Consider the following 19,515-nt stretch of genomic DNA (forward strand, 5'->3'; position numbering starts at 1 on the left):
GCACATCCACAAAAAACCGAAACGAACGGGAACAGAGAGATGGAGAAAGTGACCGGAAAAATCATTAAAACAGAACATGGCGATAAACGAACGAAGATGTTTTCCACCTCCTGCTGTCTGAAATCAAGATAACACAACAGGGTGAAACTCAAAGATTATAGTCGCGGTCTGCGTCGGTGGAAGTTATACTCACAGCAGCCTCGACTTCTGTCGACTCCCTGGAAGACACAAATGGTCACGTGATCATGACTAAGAAGTGAAGATGAGTGAAGATGCATAAATTGTGCTGTGGACTGGAAATACGAGTCTCTACTCACGTAGAGTCTGTGTCCTTGTCTTTCCTCCGACCTGGGATTAATAGTTTTCTTCTTCTGGGTTTGGCTCCTTAATACATATTAAAAAAATGAAGAGCTTTAACCACAGATTTTTTTAAAAAGCATCAGTTTTCAGACATATTTAATATTTGTGTCCCTCAAATGTGTTTCTTCTTTTACAAAAAGGCTTACCTTCAGCAGCAATAGCTACATTGCACTCCTCAAACTCAATGGGTCCTAATGAGACAAAAAAAAAAAAAATCATTTAGGTTCATTTGACATACAAAGGGTCAATGACCCACTGCTGTGAACGTTGTGAATGTGAATCACGCAATGATCACACAGACACACACACACACACACACACACGCAGTCTGCCGTGCAATGCAGCGAGTGTATACAAACAAAGCTAGGCTGCTCCCAGAGGGCAGACAGGGTCAATAGCAGAGTCAACTGTGTGTCTGGTGGCCCTTACAGAGATGGCACAATCCCTCCTGGTTGACACGAAGCCCCACTCTACACCGTCACATAATCTTCCTCACAGAGAGACGCTTCTAAGCACAAAACCTCACCGCAACCATGAACCAATTCCAAATCCTTGCAGGAGCTCGGGTATTTTCAGCAAGCGGCAGGTGTGAAGGCTAAACTGCGGTGAAACTAAACCCGGCCGCGTGACACACGCACAGTTACTAAACCCTACTACGAAAAAGACAAGCGAGTGCAAGATTACATGCGCTGAAGTGTTTAAAGACACTCAGACAAATCTGCTCTTGAGCTTTAAGTAACGCCCTTTTCTCCTTCACTCCCACATGTAGAAAACGGCGAGAGAAAGAACAAACCATAAACAAACAAACATGATCGACTGAAATCGCTGAAACATCCTTGGCTAACAGGCAAATCCTTAAATCGGTTCCAGCAATTGATCAGTGCATCATTTGGAGTGAAACCAGCCATGAATTTATATGGACAAAAACAACAGCAACAAAAAACCAAATAGTTTTTGGCTATTTGGACACGTCATTTAAATGATGAGAAAACAAAAAACAACAACGTTTACGCCTAATTTACTCCTCGTCAATTATGCATATTTGCCTCTAAGGCCCTGCACTTTGATTGTCACGCCGAGTAGGCACTCACACACACACAAATGAGAAGTAAGGCATGCAATGCGTGTACGTGTCAATCAGCCAAATCCACTAGATCAGGCGGTGCGTGCCTCTGTATTCGTGTGTAGTTACAATCCATTTAAAAGACTCACGCCTTCTTAGGTACACAATTAAACAAACAGTGGTTAATTAATGGTTTTAAATGGAAATGTGACTATGACTATTAGCTCTTAAAATGCATGACATGAAAGAAATGGGTGATATACTGCACATACCTAGAAAGCTTAAGAGTGTACACAAGATTAACAGGAGGCACAGAAAGATATACAGAGAAAGAAAGATGGGGCAGGACCCTCCGGCGAAATCTGCAATACACTAACAGGACTTGACCTGAAAACAACAAAGCTAATGATATTTTAACTCAAAATATACACAGCAGCAGTCCAATGCAGTCCCCTGCCCCCCACCACCACCAAGAAGAGGCCAGTCACGAGCAGAATCGACGCATTGTTCTGAGTGTGCGATGCCGACTGAAGCGCAGGGAAGCGGCGAGTCACGAGAGGCATGCGAGCAAGTGGAGTGGATAAAGCTCACCGATGACCGATCTACTCTACTGTGCAATATCGGGCTTCGGCACTGCTGGCAAACACACAGCGGCGGCACGGAGGGCTGTTGTGGGTTTTGAGTGAGTGAGAGCTTCGTGCCAATCAAAGCAGCCCTGGCGTGCTCATTCAAGAAGACTCACAGAAGGAGGCGAGAGATAATTTCATCATCCCTGTTCAATCAGCTTTAAGAACATGTGAATATATGTCGAGTGTTGCTTTTTTGGGTGTTTTTTATAAGGAGAAGAAGAAGAAACACATCATTAACTTATGACATCAGTGTTTATTTACCCATCAGTGGTAAAAATAGTCAAACAAAAGTAGTGGACGGGGTTGAAAGATTACCCTGTGCCATCGGGATGTTTAAAAAAAAAAAGGCTGTAGGAATCTGCATGAGACCCAGGCGGAGCAGGAATTCTTTGCCACCGGCATCCTGCGATCCCATCTGACAATATTTATCCACACAAACAGCCGAAAATGTCTAAACACCAGACGCATGAATATTACCTAAATCTGGACAGACATTAGGAACTGTTTAAGCATCTCCTAAACAGACAGACGACTTTGTTTATACAGGGGAAGATGTTTCTTTTCTTTCTACTCTCTGTGAGGGAAGCATGCAGTCACGCATGAGAGGAAGATGGATTTTTTTTTTTAAAAATTGCATATGCTTCACATGGCAACTGGGAGCCAGAGAGAGGGGTGGAGTGGTTTGCGTGTCTGGCCCGCCGCCAGTTGACAGCTCAGCTGGATATCGTTGAACACGCCGACCCCCCCTGCCTCGCAGCGTGTCACTTTGGGATTGTTTCTGCAATAGAAAGTTTATTCAACCTCTCTCTCTCTCTCTAAAGGCTCCAGACCGGCCATCCGTTCAGCTATTTCATCACGGGGACAGACGGGTTATTTTTCTGACAGGGCCAGGGCTGGTGAGCAATTCCTAATGAACGCGTTTGATACGGGGAAGGAATTTTCTGACCGTTTTTTTAAGCGTCAATTAATACTGCTGTCCAAACAAATGAAGGCCACCACTTCTTAGATGCAGCGTCTGGACACAGGGGGTCACCGTTTGTGTACACACAAACACAGCAGAGGTGACCCCTCTGCGCCCGTGACCTGACGTGATGTAGTACAAGTGCACAAGGGCAGCTTGTAATATTGCAGACTGGGTTTTGAGCTATGTTGCATGATGAGACTACAGAGGCTAATGCCAGAAAAAAAACAATACGTCAGAGACGCTGTAAAAGAAGGAAAATACCAACCAAGGAGATAAGGGAATGAGTGCGTGTGCGTGAATGAGAGGGAGGTAAGGGAGTGGAGCCAAAAGAGTCTGTGGAGTTTTCCCTTGATTATTGTGGCATGGCAAAGTTTACACAAGAGTTATTGTTGAGCCCTGACCTCCTGAAGAAGTTGGTTATGCCTGCTTAGCCTGTGAACACAGCAAAGCCCCCCGTGTGTCACATGCTTACTGGAATGCCAAGCCTGCCTACCTTTACAGCAGATTACTGTGATTGACTCTGATGGCCCTCTCTCCTACCACTAATTGCCCCTCTCTATATACCCCTCCCCTCTCCACAAGCCTGGGTCAGAAAGAAGCCCCCCATACCCCTGGCAACAATTTATTAACACACAGTACAGACACTGAAAAATATTAATTACTCTAAATAAAACATACAGGACCCCGGCGGCTTACCTGGTCTCTCTTTGCCCGTTCCTTTGCTTTCAGCCAGTTTCTGGATTAAGCTCTCAACTGATGTGTTCTCGATGTTCCTCACAAATTCATGGTGGACCTGGAAAGGTTCAAAAAGAAATCAGATTTACCCATGATCTTAAAATTTATAGTCTTCTTTAAATGAGGTTGTGGTGATTTTTAACTGATGTAGTGCTTAGAGCGAGTTGGTCAACTAATGGTAGAGTTTATTGTTACTTGTATTATTCAGTGCAACAAATTTTTAAAAGAGGTCATTTGGGACCACTTGCCAGGTAATATTTCTCTTAAAGTGTGATAAGAAGATGATGTGCATATTTAAGTGCTGCCTGCAAAGCCAGATTATATTTTCCTCTAAAATCTGGCCTGTTTTTTCACTGTGCAGTAGCTATAGCTCAGTTACAATGTACTACTTAAAAGTTGAAAAAAAGGTCTTTACCCTCTGCAAGCAAATACCTACACAAATGAAAAAAACCTCAGTATCACAAGCCAAGCATTGATCTTTACTGTAGCTACAGCGCTGTTAGAACCCCCCCTCAACTCAGTGATTCACGTTATTACCTCCATGCAAAATGAGGGGGATGTGAGCAGTTTGCTTTGTCTGTTTGTTTGTGGGCACAATTATTCAAAAAGTTTTGACCCGGGGCTTGGCCCAAGTCAGAAGTGACTTTTGGAGCCCATCAGAATGCAGGAATCCAGAAAGCATTTGTTGCTTTTCACATCATAACTTTGCAGACAAATATATTTAATAGAGAAAGAAAAATGGGAGAGACAAGTAAATATCACAGAGGTGACATCCTTTTGGATCCAGAGGCTCAACTGATGCATGCCATGAAGGTTAATTTACTGCCTTGGCAGACGTATGCAATTTTGGACTCCTCTTGTTAAACATTTTCTCTGCATAACTGAATCAATTAAACAAGGAGAAACTGCCCTGTTTGATAGGTCATTTATAATGAGGCACATTAAACTTAATGACTGCTTTTAATGTCAATATGTTTGATCTTTATCTTTATAAGCACATATCTGACACAAGTAACAAGATTTGTGAGACTGGAGATTTTCTGGGTTTCAGCAGTAGTCTGTTTGTGGTCTGACTTCTACTGACAAGTACTGTATGAACACACCAAGAAGCCTCGACTGAAAGCCCCAAAATACTGACCGTTGCCCCCCCAGATGATAGGAATGGTTAGCAATAGGTTAGTGCTGCCACTTGCTTTATGATATACAGGAACGGAGAGCTTCCTGCTGTTCCTCAGTAATATGAGCTGTGTTGCCTTTGGTTGGCATTTAAAACAATTTGTTTTGTTTATTTTGCATGTGGAGAAATACTGTACTTTACTGGCATTCTCCTGTGTCAGGTTGCATCATTGTTGCTGGCACTGAGATACCCTTTGGGTAGTGTGAGAGGAAGGATAGTGTTTGCTTGTTTGTTTTGGATGTGCGTATGTGCTTGTGTGTTTAGTGAGGGGGAAGTGAAACTGACTGACTGAGCCATCTCAACAAAACCATTTAGATTTGCGTGATACTGTAAGCGCAGAGTGGCTCCACTATCGAAAACACACATACGCACACATATGTGTTTGCCCCCCGGGCCCCTGTGGCGAGGTGGAGTGCATTAGCCTTCTGTGCCCTGGCAGGAGAGGATGTTGGTGGGGGTCGGGTTGAGGAGGTGGGGGCAGGGAGGTTGCAGTGGTGAGGAAGTGTGCTCAGTACAGTACACGCAATCTGTCAGGTGCTGCTGCCATGATGGAGGCTACTAATGTCATCAACCCTCACTCTCCCTATCTCTATCTCTCTCCCCCTCTCTCTCTCTCGCTCTCACACACAGACAAACAACAAAACTCCCAGAGAGTCTTTCGCCCACATGCTGGAAACATGTATCTGCCTTAAAGGTATCCTCGCTCGCACACAAACGCTCACTTACCAAAACAAACACAGCACGCACACAGACAGATGCAACTACCCTTATGTGAGTTCAAAGCTCTCTGAACAGCAAACCACACTCAAATATGGACCAAACATACCTTTCAAATCTCCCATGCCTACCCAGCTTGTCTGAAGAAACTTGTATGTCTAATATTATCACTGCGGTTTTTGTGTGTTTGTGTGTGCTAGCCTCTTTGCTGGCATGATACAATAGTAGTGCCGGTAAAGAAAATGGTCCCTTCACCAGGCTTGTACCATCTGCGTCCAATGATGAGCAGGTGGCAACTGGTTTTTTTCTTCTTCTTCTTTTTTTCTTTTTTTATGTAGGACAGGTAAAAAAAAAGAAGAAGTAAAAAACAAAAAGCTCAAACAATAAAAATTGTATTTTAAAGAAAATGGCAACAACACTAACAACTGTAGTAAGTATGTTAAACACAGACACACGGAGTGCTGTGGAAAAAGTATTTGCCTGATTTTGTTGTTTTGTTTTGTTTTTAGCTCAAACAAATGGTAAATGGCCGGCATTTGTATAGCGCTTTTACTTAGTCCCTAAGGACCCCAAAGCGCTTTACACTACATTCACACACACATTCACACACTGGTGATGGCAAGCTACATTGTAGCCACAGCTGCCCTGGGGCGCACTGACAGAGGTGAGACTGCCGGACACTGGCGCCACCGGGCCCTCTGACCAAACAAATTTCAATATTAGTCAAAGATAACCAGGGTAAACACAAAATGCAGTATTTGAATGATGATTTCAGTTATTAAGGGGGAAAAAATCTATTCAAACCTACCTGTCCCTATGTGAAAATTAGCCCCTGTGAACCCTTGTTTCACCCTAGGCAGCAGGAACTTGAATAATATGTTTGCAATACCTGGCAATGAGTCTTTCATACTGCTGTGGAATTTTAGCTCACTCTTCTTTGCAGAATTGTTTTAATTCAGCCACATTGGGAAGGTTTAAGTGTGAATGGCCTGTTTAAGGTCATGCCAAAAAATCTGAACTTGATTTGAGTCAAAGACCTTGATTAGGCCACTTTTTGAACCATTCAAAAAGTGGACTTGAGGTGGACTTGCTGCTGTCTTTTTTAAGTGCTCTTGAGCTTCAGGACACAAACTGATGGGTGGAAATACTCCTTCAGGCCTTCCTGGCAGAGAGCAGAATTCATGGTTCCATAAAGGGCTAAGCCTAACCCCTAACCCTTATGGAAAACCATCAAAGTCCCGAAGCAGCAAAGCAGCCCCAGAACATCCCAGACCATCACACTACCACCACCATGCTTGACTGCTGGTATGATGTACTTTTTATGAAATGCTGTGTTAGCTTTAAACCAGATCTAACGGGACTTGAACCTTCCAAAAAGTTCAGCTGTTGTCTCGTCAGGCTACAGAATATTTTCCCAAAAGTCTTGGGGATCGTCAAGATGTTTTTTGGCAAATATGAGGCCTTTGTGTTCTTTTGGTCAGCAGTGTCAAATTGAACTCTCCCATGGATGCCATTTTTGCCCATTATCTTTCCTATTGTTAAATCATGAACTCTGACCCTAACTGAGACAAGTGAAGCCAGCAGTTATTTAGATATGGTTCTCGGCTCTTTTGTGACCTCCTCGTTGAGTCGTTGATGTGCCCTTGGAGTAATTTCGGTAGAACAGGCACTCCTCGGAAGGTTCACCGCTATTGCTTTGTAAGGCTTTCCCAGCTGACTGTGTTTCTCGGCTGTTTCTTTTGATAGTGGCATAATGTGTTGCTCTATGTGAGCTTTTATCTTACTTCACGCTTTGTCAGACAGGTTCTAGTTAAGTCATTTCTTGACCCTAGAGGTTTAGTGAAGTTGAACTCAGCTTTTTTTTTTTTTTTAAACATGTGGTTACAGTAATTACAGTTACTTCATGATTTAACAGTTGGGTCAATTACTTTTGCACACATGTATATTTAGATAACCTTTTCCATTTAATAACTAAATTAATATTTTGTATTTACTCGGGTTATCTTAGACCAATAATAAAATTAGTTTGGTGATCTTAAACATTTAATTCCAAAAAATGTGCCAAAACAAAAAAACCTGCGAAGCATTAGTTTTTACGTCATATGTACATATGTTGAATAGTTTTACACACTCTTCTTCTACTAGCAGAAGCCTTGTAGATATTTGTGAGCATGTATGTGGGATTGTATACCTGGTGATGACTTTAACAGGCCCCTGATGGCAGTATGACTGGTGGTGTACTAACATAAACAACTGATCAAATCCTTTATGAAAGATTTATAAACACCTGTTTATATTCATAAGCAGGTGTCTGGCTAACCGATGAACTGATAAACCTAAAGGTTGCCTCATGGTAGGGGTTAGATTAGTGGAGGTGCAATGCTGCGGTTCTGCCCATCACCTCTGTATCTACATCGTGATGAACCCTAAAGAGGAAACAGTTTCTAACGTTTGACTTTAGTTTTGTGGTTTTCACAAATGTTTGAGGCTTGGTTCAATACTACACCCCCTTTAGAATACATTTTTGAAATTCTAACTAAGAAACACTTGTTTAAAATCAGAGAGTTCACATCTCGCAGATTTTTGTCATCATTTAAATGAAAATGTGTAACAGTTCTTTAGCTGCTGACTTTCAACCACAAATATAATTTTTTTCACTCTCATTAGTATTATTGCTTTAATTACACAAATTGGTCAAAAAACCTCTCATGTTCAGCTGTTTTTTTTTTTTTTTTTGTAAAAAGATAACAATGTTAGCCTTTTCTGCAGCTATAGGGCATATATGGTATCACTCTTGGCTGGAAGCAGTGCTTAAACAATGGAAAAAACACAAACTTTATCCAAAAACCTCTCATGTTTAGCTGTTTTCCACTTTTTCTTTGGTCATTTTAGCCTTCTTGGCCAGGGTGAAGGGAGTATCTGCCATCAAACAAGAAGACAGCCGCATGTAGCTATGATGATGTTTGCTAGTTCACCTTACATGCATTAATGTAATAACGTGGTTAGCCTACTCAACGTAAATTACACACGGACAACATTAAGCTACTCACGCAGAGAAGAACGGCTGCTGCTGCCATCATCATCCGGGTCCGATAACAGGCACCACACCCGCAGTAGATGCGCTCGGTGTGAGGTCTCGCGGCAAGCTATCAAATACGGCGCATTTTTCGGCTTTTAAAAAAAACGCTATGCGTCGCCAGGTGTTTCATCGGATTTGAGGTGTTTTCACAGTATCACCTTAAAGCACTTGTTGCAGGCTGCTGAGTTTGCATCTTTTGCTGTGAAGTACAGCCAGACTTTTGACCGCTTTGCCTTGGGCATTTTTAATCTGTAGCTCTGCTCTAAAAGAACGTACGTACCTGGACCCGCCTACTATCCTCGGAAACGTAAAATGATTGGCTAGAATTCAAAGTGTATCACATCTCAGGAAAAAAAAGCACCGAAATAAAGCACCGAAATGTGCGCTGCTTTTCGGTCTGGTTACTACCGTTTATGTCAGAACCGGTGCCATCATGGCACCGGATACCGGTACCCATCCCTATTAGTAATATTATTGCCTTTTAAGAAAAATTGCTCCAAATAACCGAAATGCTTTTATGTGGAAAAACATTTCAGTTTGTAACTTTAAAAAAAATATGTGCATATTGAAATAAAACATTTTTTTCAAGTTGTCCTGAGGCTACAATGACACGTCAATAAAATGACATCCAACGACAGAAAATAAGGGCACTAAAAAAACTTTTATTAACAACTGTTATTTCCAGCCGTGTACACTGAAGAGGATTTCTTTTTTAAACTGTCCACAGCTAGACTCTGATTCTCTTGGTGGAGTTGCGTCGCCCTCTACAGATCTTAAGGGAACTACAGCAGCAGCGTTAGCACAAAGCAGCTACAGATTAATGAAACAGAGCAGCAGATTGTAGTTAGGTATTCTGTGTGGCACTGCTAAGTATGAGTGCTAAATAAATAAATGAAAAGCAATCTCTGGTTCACGCTGAATACTGATTGATGTAGTTCTGAATGATGTTTGAAAGCCTTCACAATTGTGCTTGATGCCAAACCCAAACCCAAACACACTGCTCCAGAGAGGAAAAAGAGGCCCGTGCAGCACTTTTTACTACCATACACAGTATTTGGCAAAGTCTCTGCCCTTGTGGAGGTGCTTTCGATAGACTGAGAGGGAGTTTTGATCTGAGAGGGAGTTTTGATCAGTTTCTAATTGCTCGGCATAAAAGGATGAATGGACCATTTCCTGCTCCTCGGTTAAATTATTAGCGAGATCAAAGACGACACTAATTGATATGACGCACAGTGAACCCAGTGAGCACAGCCTCAGGTCAGCGAGACACCTACTCCACCCACAGGAATGTCTGTGCGTGTGTGTGTGTGTGTGTGTGTACATACTCACCTCTCCTATCTGAATGTGTGTTTCATCCACATACAACGAGTACGACTGAATGATCTCCTTCATGTGGAGAATGTGGTTTTCTTCGATGTCTTGGAATTTCTGTAAGACAGGGTTATGATATTAATGGCACAGCGATGTCACTTTAAGAAGGCTTCACCTGGTTAAGAATTAGTATTTGGGAGGATAACTATGTATATACAAATATGTGGTCAGCATATATTAAAGGAAATAGGTTTGTGCTACGTCATTTAACAAAAATCTGTGGACATTTAGTTCTTTCTAACCAGCTGAGGAACCAAAAAAATATATATATTTTTTGTCTCTTACAGGAACCTGTTTGTGCAATCTGTTTCTATGCAGTAAAAAAAAAAAGAAAAACGAATAAAAAAGCTTCATTGAAAACAAATTAATTGCATGCCAAAAAATCTGTATAAAAAAACGTACAAGTCAAAGGCCAAATATGAGACTTTGCTTCTGTATTTGGTTCCTGTGACTTTCTGTGTGTGTGTGTGTGTGTGTGTGTGTGTGTGTCTGGGTGGTCTCTGGCTCAGGAGCACATATAGCTCCTCCCACCAAGACTCAATTCTGGACGTGACATATAGTGATGAGGATTCATTTCAAGTATGGTGTGGACCACAAACTTAAATGCTGGTACTTACTTCCATTTGTGTGTGACTCGGGGCTTTGAGGGTAAACCGAGGAGAATGAGTATAAATAATCATAAACTGGAAAATCGCAGGGGGACCGGGGGGATTGAGCCTTTCTGACCACGAAAACACCGGATAAAGAGCATCCGGCCTCTGCATCTACACTTCAGAGACTTGCATGCAAAATAAAACTGCGCTTTTGTCTTCTGCCATGATGACAGCTCGCACAGGCTCACACACAGACAGTCAAAGGGAACACACATGTCGGCGACACGGTGATGTCAGAGAGCACATGTGTTCAGTGTTTATAATACACGTCTACATGTGTTGCGCTGGAGATGAGCCGTAGACTGTAATTCGGGGGAAGCGGCAATGCTGCCTTCTATAGGGGAAAACAAAACCACTGGGCTAACTGGAACCAGCTCTGGTGGCAGCGCTGCTGCGGTTCAGGAGGATACTGAGACCAAATTCTGTTGATCTGATTTTAATTTGGAGTTTATCTAATCAGCGCTTCAGATGGATTCAATTACACAATGATTCCGTTAAGGGGGAAAAAACACAATCTGGAGATGATACAAGGCTCAAAGCGTGGAACAGACACACACATGTGCGCACACACACAGGACTAACAGATTTACCAACAAAAGTGTTGCATACCACAGAGATAGACAACAAACAGAGTTTGTGAGCATGCATTTGATTAAAGCACATGCACAAAGAAGGAGGGAGAACCAGCTAATAAATACCTGTGCAGTTTCTGTCATCTTCTGTTCAAACTCAGACTTAGCTGTGGCATATTTCTCCACGTATGATTTGTAGGTCTCTGTGGCTTTTTTGGCTTTCACTCCAGCCTGCAGAGCATAAACAAACAGATAAATGACTATCAAGTGTTTGTATATTGGAGACAATGACTGTCAGTCTTTCAGGCTCCTCTGACAAAATGGCAAGAAAACCGATCTCCACTTAACATCTGAAGCCTTTGGGGTTGAACTTTCAGTATAGACTCCTCTATTAAAGCACTTCATCATGCCTTATTACCAGACCATGATTATGTGGGAGTGTGTACGTGCGAGTGTGGCCTCCCACCTTGTCTACATCTCTCTGGGTGGCCCCCTCCTTGCGGAGGCGTTCCTGCTCCACAATTTTGGCATTATAGTTCTCCTTGGACTTCTGCAGAGCCTGGAAGATGCTCTGGATGTTCTGGACGGCCTCAAGGGTAGACGCCACCTCTTCTTTTGTCTGAAAACACACATGTCGTATAGGGTAAGCCTAATAACAACACGCCTTGTTTAAGATGTGAGTTTGAATGTGTCTGAATGTGTCTGTGCAAACTGGCTGCATGTGCCTTTGGCACAGTATAGCAACTAGCAATTAATAAACTCAAAGCATCTGATCCATTCTTAAAGCCTTTCGTCATTCTCATGGATATAAAAAGAGGTCTTTAATGGAGGGTAAATGCTTATGAATACTAAAACCACATAAAAAACCTTGCTTGATCATCTGTTTTACTAATTAGCATCATCCCTAAACCCTCTTATGTACTCATTATGACACCATTATGTTGTAATGCGCACATCACTGGATAAAAAAGAAAAAATGTTAAGTATTTTATCATATTATGTTATGAACACATTTATCTAAATACAGTCTTATATTGTTTTAGCAAGAGAGCCAAGAAACATAAAGAGCTGAGAGGAGCAGGGAGTTGTGGGGAAGTGATCAAGAGAAACTGTGACCGCCTTTTTGTCATGCTCTAAGCACAAACACAACTCCCCTAATGCCGAGCTCCTATTTTACATTGTGCTCCGTGGCTTCATGCATCAAATATGAGTTCATCCTGCGTCTCAACAAAACGAGGTGGCAGAGTGAGGTGTAAAGAAATGCCTCGCAGAACGACACCACGAGCACATCACTGTGGTTTTGTCAAGATGGAATCCACCAAAACTATATCCCCTCTCTTGTACATGGCTTACTTTCAGCTTCTTTGACTCTGAGGACAATCACTAGAGTGTGAAACAATTTGTAATGGTGGAAGGTTAGAATGGGTTTAAATTTAAATAGTTCATTTTGTTCAGTGAAGACGAGTTTGTGTCAAAAGTGGAGCAGAAAACCACTGTAATCTAACTGAAAGAAAAACAGCATTGGTGCAATCAAACCTCAATTAGTATTTACAGGAATGTAAGTATCAAAAATGCATGGTTCAAAATGTTCTCTTACTGTGCATTCATGCGGTGTCAGAGTAATAGGAAAATACGCTTAGAACAACTTGGAAAGTTTGAGAATATTTTGATGCAAGAGTTGGCTGAATGTGACACAAAAACACAGAAAAAATGCCACATAAAAGTAATCATTGGGTTGATGCTAAGAAACTTTAGCTAACAGTTCACTGTAACTGCTTAATGTGTGTCACTTTCAGCTATCTTTAGTTAATGAATTAGTTAATATCACATCAGGTTCCAGTCTCTGTTTGCTGTCTGTACAGAGGTGTGTAGATTAATCAGAAAGTGAAAAGTTGTTATTATTATAAGGAATTCTGACAACAATGGATCTGAAGCAATACTGGAAACAGCTATAAAGGTTTTCTACAAGTGATCTGAGGAAGAAAAACACTATTTTTGTACTTGTCATTTTTACTGTTCAACTTTAAAAGCATGCAAATAGAAAATCAGAAGACAGACTTCATCATATTGCACTGTATCAGTATTTGGTGTTCACAGTTTCTCCAACACCAAATGTCCTTACCTTTTTGTGTGCTTTGGACTGCTCTTCCACATATTTCTGAACCTCTTTTATAAGTTCCTGTAGTTTCCTCACAAGTTCCATGTGACAACTGGCCAGCTTCTCTGTTGAACCTTTAAACACGTCCCACATCGGAGCAAATGTCCTGTGATAAAGAAAAGAATATTTACATATTTAAATTCATATGAATTCATTCAAGCATCTTCTTTAGAAAGTCATATGCATCGCGCTTATTATATTTAACCAAAAAAATTAAAAAGTAAACTAATTGAAAAGAAATTGTAAAACTAAATAAAATAAAATAATCTAGAAAATATCCTACATATAGTTTTGAGAATGGATCATTTGGTAACATTTATTTTTACAAACTACCTGATGAGGCTTTGATGGACATGTTTATTGAGGCTTTGTCTAGAAGAATGTGAGTCAGCTGCTTTTACAAAGCTGATTGATTTTTTTGCTGAATTTCCTAAATCCTGGCTCTGGCATTTGCCATAAATACAATAATAATTAAAACAGAATAAAACTAACACTGAAATGAATAAAAACAAAACATTTTTAAACAATAAAAACTAAACTGAAACTAACAAAGCTACTTTGCAAACGAACTGAAACTAAACTCATTAAAAAACAAAAATTAAAAACGAAATCTAACTAGAAAACACAAAAAAACGATAATAACTCTGGTACTAACTAGAGATGGACCAATCCGATATTACGTATCGGAATCGGTCCGATACTGACGTAAATTACTGGATCGGATATCGGAGGGAAATAAAAAATGTAATCCGATCCATTAAATATCAAAAAAGCACCTCAAAAAACTTGCGACGTGACATAACTCGGCTCATAACCGTAGTCGGAGCAGTGTGCTCACGTGATAGAGCGGCTGTGTGTATTTGTAGCCTCCAATGTGGCATTTCATCTCAGAGGAAGTGATCCCAGGGAGAAGTAAAGCAAATGTGTAAGTTCATTTTGAATGTTTGCAAAGCATTCCTGCGTTAAGCTTAACAACCGATATATGGACCGACTGACTCTTCTCTCCCCCTCCCTCTCCTGTTTCTACTTCAATCATGAAACTGATCAATGATCAGCTGACCGGCTTTTCTGTCTCGAGTCCGTCTCTCTTTTGTTTATCGCCAACTTCGCGCCAGAAAGAGGAAACCAGCGGCTGAACAACAGCAGCACGTTTAAGCTTGATAAGCTGTTGTTAGAATTTATTTAATATAACTTTCTACACCAGGATCTTTTTCTACGTAGCTGACGGCTGGTAACTGTGCAGGGGCGGATCTAGCAAAGTTTAGCCAGGGGGGCCGATAGGGCATTAACAGGGAAAAGGGGGCACAAAGACATACTTTTCTTTCTTATTCTCATTTAAAATGTCTAGCTTTTAATAAATAATTATCTGAATCTTACACCCAAAGTTTTAATCTGATGTAAAATGTATAGAAGTACATTACTGTACAGGGAGTGCAGAATTATTAGGCAAGTTGTATTTTTGAGGAATAATTTTATTATTGAACAACAACCATGTTCTCAATGAACCCAAAAAACTCATTAATATCAAAGCTGAATGTTTTTGGAAGTAGTTTTTAGTTTGTTTTTAGTTTTAGCTATTTTAGGGGGATATCTGTGTGTGCAGGTGACTATTACTGTGCATAATTATTAGGCAACTTAACAAAAAACAAATATATACCCATTTCAATTATTTATATTTACCAGTGAAACCAATATAACATCTCTAAATTCACAAATATACATTTCTGACATTCAAAAACAAAACAAAAACAAATCAGCGACCAATATAGCCACCTTTCTTTGCAAGGACACTCAAAAGCCTGCCATCCATGGATTCTGTCAGTGTTTTGATCTGTTCACCATCAACATTGCGTGCAGCAGCAACCACAGCCTCCCAGACACTGTTCAGAGAGGTGTACTGTTTTCCCTCCTTGTAAATCTCACATTTGATGATGGACCACAGGTTCTCAATGGGGTTCAGATCAGGTGAACAAGGAGGCCATGTCATTGGTTTTTCTTCTTTTATACCCTTTCTTGCCAGCCACGCTGTGGAGTACTTGGACGCGTGTGATGGAGCATTGTCCTGCATGAAAATCATGTTTTTCTTGAAGGATGCAGACTTCTTCCTGTACCACTGCTTGAAGAAGGTGTCTTCCAGAAACTGGCAGTAGGACTGGGAGTTGAGCTTGACTCCATCCTCAACCCGAAAAGGCCCCACAAGCTCATCTTTGATGATACCAGCCCAAACCAGTACTCCACCTCCACCTTGCTGGCGTCTGAGTCGGACTGGAGCTCTCTGCCCTTTACCAATCCAGCCACGGGCCCATCCATCTGGCCCATCAAGACTCACTCTCATTTCATCAGTCCATAAAACCTTAGAAAAACCAGTCTTGAGATACTTCTTGGCCCAGTCTTGACGTTTCAGCTTGTGTGTCTTGTTCAGTGGTGGTCGTCTTTCAGCCTTTCTTACCTTGGCCATGTCTCTGAGTATTGCACACCTTGTGCTTTTGGGCACTCCAGTGATGTTGCAGCTCTGAAATATGGCCAAACTGGTGGCAAGTGGCATCTTGGCAGCTGCACGCTTGACTTTTCTCAGTTCATGGGCAGTTATTTTGCGCCTTGGTTTTTCCACACGCTTCTTGCGACCCTGTTGACTATTTTGAATGAAACGCTTGATTGTTCGATGATCACGCTTCAGAAGCTTTGCAGTTTTGAGACTGCTGCATCCCTCTGCAAGATATCTCACTATTTTTGACTTTTCTGAGCCTGTCAAGTCCTTCTTTTGACCCATTTTGCCAAAGGAAAGGAAGTTGCCTAATAATTATGCACACCTGATATAGGGTGTTGATGTCATTAGACCACACCCCTTCTCATTACAGAGATGCACATCACCTAATATGCTTAATTGGTAGTAGGCTTTCGAGCCCATACAGCTTGGAGTAAGACAACATGCATGAAGAGGATGATGTGGACAAAATACTCATTTGCCTAATAATTCTGCACTCCCTGTATATAGTAACTATTAAGTCTAATATACCCTAGTAAGCTATACTACTTTTTCCTTTGGGAAGGTACCATCTGTGCAGTCTGCAATTCTGTTGAAGAAAGATGTTGAATCTATTTAATTATTCTTGAAAAATAATTTATTTCTGCGCATTTTTTTTTCACACTGCATCAAATTAAAGTTGATTACGTCGATTAAGCATCACGAGGTGGAGGGTGGGTGGTTCCCTATTTTTTTTTTTTTTTTTTTTTTTTTGCTGGGAGTTTTAGAACCCTATTGGTTAGGTTGCTTACTCTTTAAAATACCAGAATAGGGAGGATGGAGTAGGTTTAAGTTTATTAGATTGATCAGTGTTGCTGAACTATGAAATATTTTGGGTGCAGTGTATTTTTTGCATACAGGTATAACAGAATAGCTTTAGTGTTTGTTGTTGTTTGTTTTTTTAACTTGAGTATGAACTTATACAAAAAGCAGCAAGATATTTGAAAAAAACAGTTTTATTGATTAAAAAACACTATATCGGATTCATATCGGTATCGGCAGATATCCAGATTTATGATATCGGTATCGGTATCGGACATAAAAAAGTGGTATGTGCCATCTCTAGTACTAACCCAAGCTGAGAAAAGTTGCCAGCTGACTTGGCAAGTTTGGTCATTGACCTGGCATAGGCCTCCTCAATAGTACTCCTAGAAGAGAGCAAGAACAAGAAATTAAACACAACACCACAATATATAAGCATGACTTTAAATAAACTGTTCAAATAACCATGAGTTTATACTATTATGTCAACAATGTCAAAATAACAATTATTCTTCTCAAAACTAGAGGATAGTGTTGTAGAGTATGATAAAGTTTTTCCAATTCACTTGCAACTAGGCTGCAGCTCAAACGGGGCACGTCGCTAAGAATCTGCATATCCAGGCCAGAAACACCCACTTAGAACTCGCAGCATAAATGTTTGACCACATGTACCGTGTGTGGGCAAATAAATGTGGTTTGGCCTGGGATTTGGTCATAAACCTCATGCGGAAGATGACAGAGTATGAAAGCTAGTGTTTGAACTGCATGCTTCTCTCAATTTCCCTTTTTATTCCTGTATTCTGTAACAAAGTGACAGTAGTGGGGAGAAAAAACTGCAGCGGTGTTGTAGTGAAAGCGTGAATTTTGCATTTGTGTCTCCCGAACGAGGTCAGCCAGGGGGAAGCAGGTCAAATGTGCACATAGGCAAATGCACGCACCCAGCCTAGGCACACGCGCACACACATAATCACGCACAGGATATTGTGACACTGTCTGCAGCACGGTGGAGATGCCTGCACTTCTTCTTCTGCATCTTTCGATAGCCTGGGTTGGGAATTCGTTTTTTAAACTTTATCATGTCATAAATGCTCCCAAGCATAACTACAGCCCTTACATTAACCCTAAGGAAGTTCGTGTTGTACTTCTGAATATTTAAATTCTGTGCTTACACATTGTGGACGCATACAAGTTTGACAACCATTACTATTACTGGACAGCTCCTCCACCACATTAGACCTCAGAATACCTTTTAACTTCTTATTCAACGACATACAACGTCAACGTCAATGGATTTTTAAAAGTGACTGTTGGTTGATTTTAAGTCCTTCAAATGAAAATGTAGAGCATAAATTGTTAAAACAATGTGTCATACATTTGTGAATAAGTCTACAGTGTTTGACGCTTATTGTGTGACACACATGACGGGGAAGTGAATTTAAATTTAAAGACACTTTCTTTTCCATATTTGATATCCATTCTCTAATGGTGAATAACTATAAGCTTAATAATTGATCATTTTTACGTTAACAAGGGTGCTTTTTGTTTCTCGCTTTACTTCCTCTTCTGCTGAAAATGAGAAACGGACTCCACGCCGCCTCTTTCTCCTTTCCCTCGTTCAGTTTTCTGAGCTCAAACAAACGTGAAAATAGGCACCATATTCAAGCACTGGGACCTAACAGCTGCTAGTAATGGACTGGTAGTATTTTTGAAAGCCAAAGTATGGCTCACTCTCATTACTCCACGTGAAGTTTAATTAGCAGACACTGTTGTGTGTGTGTGGTGTGTGTGTGTCCCTTTAAGATTTCATTAACTGACAGACACACAGTGCACATAGCTGCTTTCCCCAGCAGAGGAAGCCATAGTGCAGATTTTGAAACACTCTGTGAAATGTAAAAGACCAAGCTGACTATGAAGCTGGCACAAAGCAGCATAACCACACAGTAAGTAAAACACTAACTGACCTTCTGTCTCCTCCATGAATAATGCATTGATTAATTTTAGTGTACTAAAGAATAGCACACCTGCAGAGTAGGAGGAGTGTTAATATTTAAGCAAAGTCAAAAATCTGAAAGATTATTTATTATGTTTATTACAGGTCTTTGTTGTAAATGAGACATTGAGTCTCAATGGGACTAGCTGTATAAATAAAGGTTAAATAAATAAAAACATCAAAGTGTGACTGGATGCTTTAAAAAGTGCAGGTGAGCGTCACAATTGTTGGAACAGCTTGTGGCAAGAAATATGAAGGTGGTGGTTTTCCTATCAGTAAACCTGCCACCAAAGAAATAAGAATAAAAGATGTGGAATTATTGGAAAAATAAACATGTTAAATGACTGTGCTAAGTAAATAATTACTTAATTGTTGTTGAATATGACTGGTAGCATGATTGTTTTAGAGATATTTGGAAATGTTTCTACTGTGAAACTTTTTGATTAAAATAATCATGAAGTGGGAATCTGATCACGACGGCGCAAATTCTATTTTTATCCTTCAATAAAGTAATCTGATCAACTCAAAGCGAGTTGAGTGCATTCCTCAACAACAGGAGGAGCAGACAGTGGAATCCACAGCTGAATTCCAGAGCCAGCTCATCCGTCATGTGGCAGGTTACAGACTCACACCTCTTCCCACAAAGAACTGAGTCATCGTGGAGGTGGTAAAGGATGTGTAAGTTTACAGCAATATGGACAAATGAAACAGTTGGCAACAATTAAATCATTTCAAATGATAGTCATATAGATGGCTTTTTG

General features: G+C 40.7%; 1 protein-coding gene and 1 long non-coding RNA gene across 3 annotated transcripts in view; one reads left to right on the forward strand and one right to left on the reverse strand.

Moving 5' to 3' along the window:
• The window catches only part of fcho2 (FCH and mu domain containing endocytic adaptor 2), a 51,077-nt gene that overhangs the window by 20,475 nt on the left and 11,087 nt on the right, over window positions 1–19,515 (reverse strand). For both annotated transcript variants that reach the window (XM_040007325.1, XM_040007324.1), the window contains 9 exons: window positions 17,076–17,150; window positions 13,443–13,584; window positions 11,787–11,939; window positions 11,447–11,551; window positions 10,054–10,152; window positions 3,713–3,809; window positions 507–551; window positions 318–384; window positions 194–218 (listed from right to left, as the gene is read on the reverse strand). In XM_040007325.1, coding sequence (XP_039863259.1) covers window positions 194–218; window positions 318–384; window positions 507–551; window positions 3,713–3,809; window positions 10,054–10,152; window positions 11,447–11,551; window positions 11,787–11,939; window positions 13,443–13,584; window positions 17,076–17,150 — 808 coding nt within the window. The remainder of the gene's footprint in view (window positions 1–193; window positions 219–317; window positions 385–506; window positions 552–3,712; window positions 3,810–10,053; window positions 10,153–11,446; window positions 11,552–11,786; window positions 11,940–13,442; window positions 13,585–17,075; window positions 17,151–19,515) is intronic.
• Window positions 9,449–19,346, forward strand: LOC120718697. The gene is made up of 3 exons (XR_005692539.1): window positions 9,449–9,567; window positions 10,986–10,996; window positions 19,336–19,346. It is a non-coding gene; the product is annotated as an uncharacterized LOC120718697 (long non-coding RNA).

This window comes from Simochromis diagramma, unplaced genomic scaffold, assembly GCF_900408965.1.
Source record: "Simochromis diagramma unplaced genomic scaffold, fSimDia1.1 OVJJ01000682.1, whole genome shotgun sequence".
NCBI classification, from domain to species: domain Eukaryota; kingdom Metazoa; phylum Chordata; class Actinopteri; order Cichliformes; family Cichlidae; genus Simochromis; species Simochromis diagramma.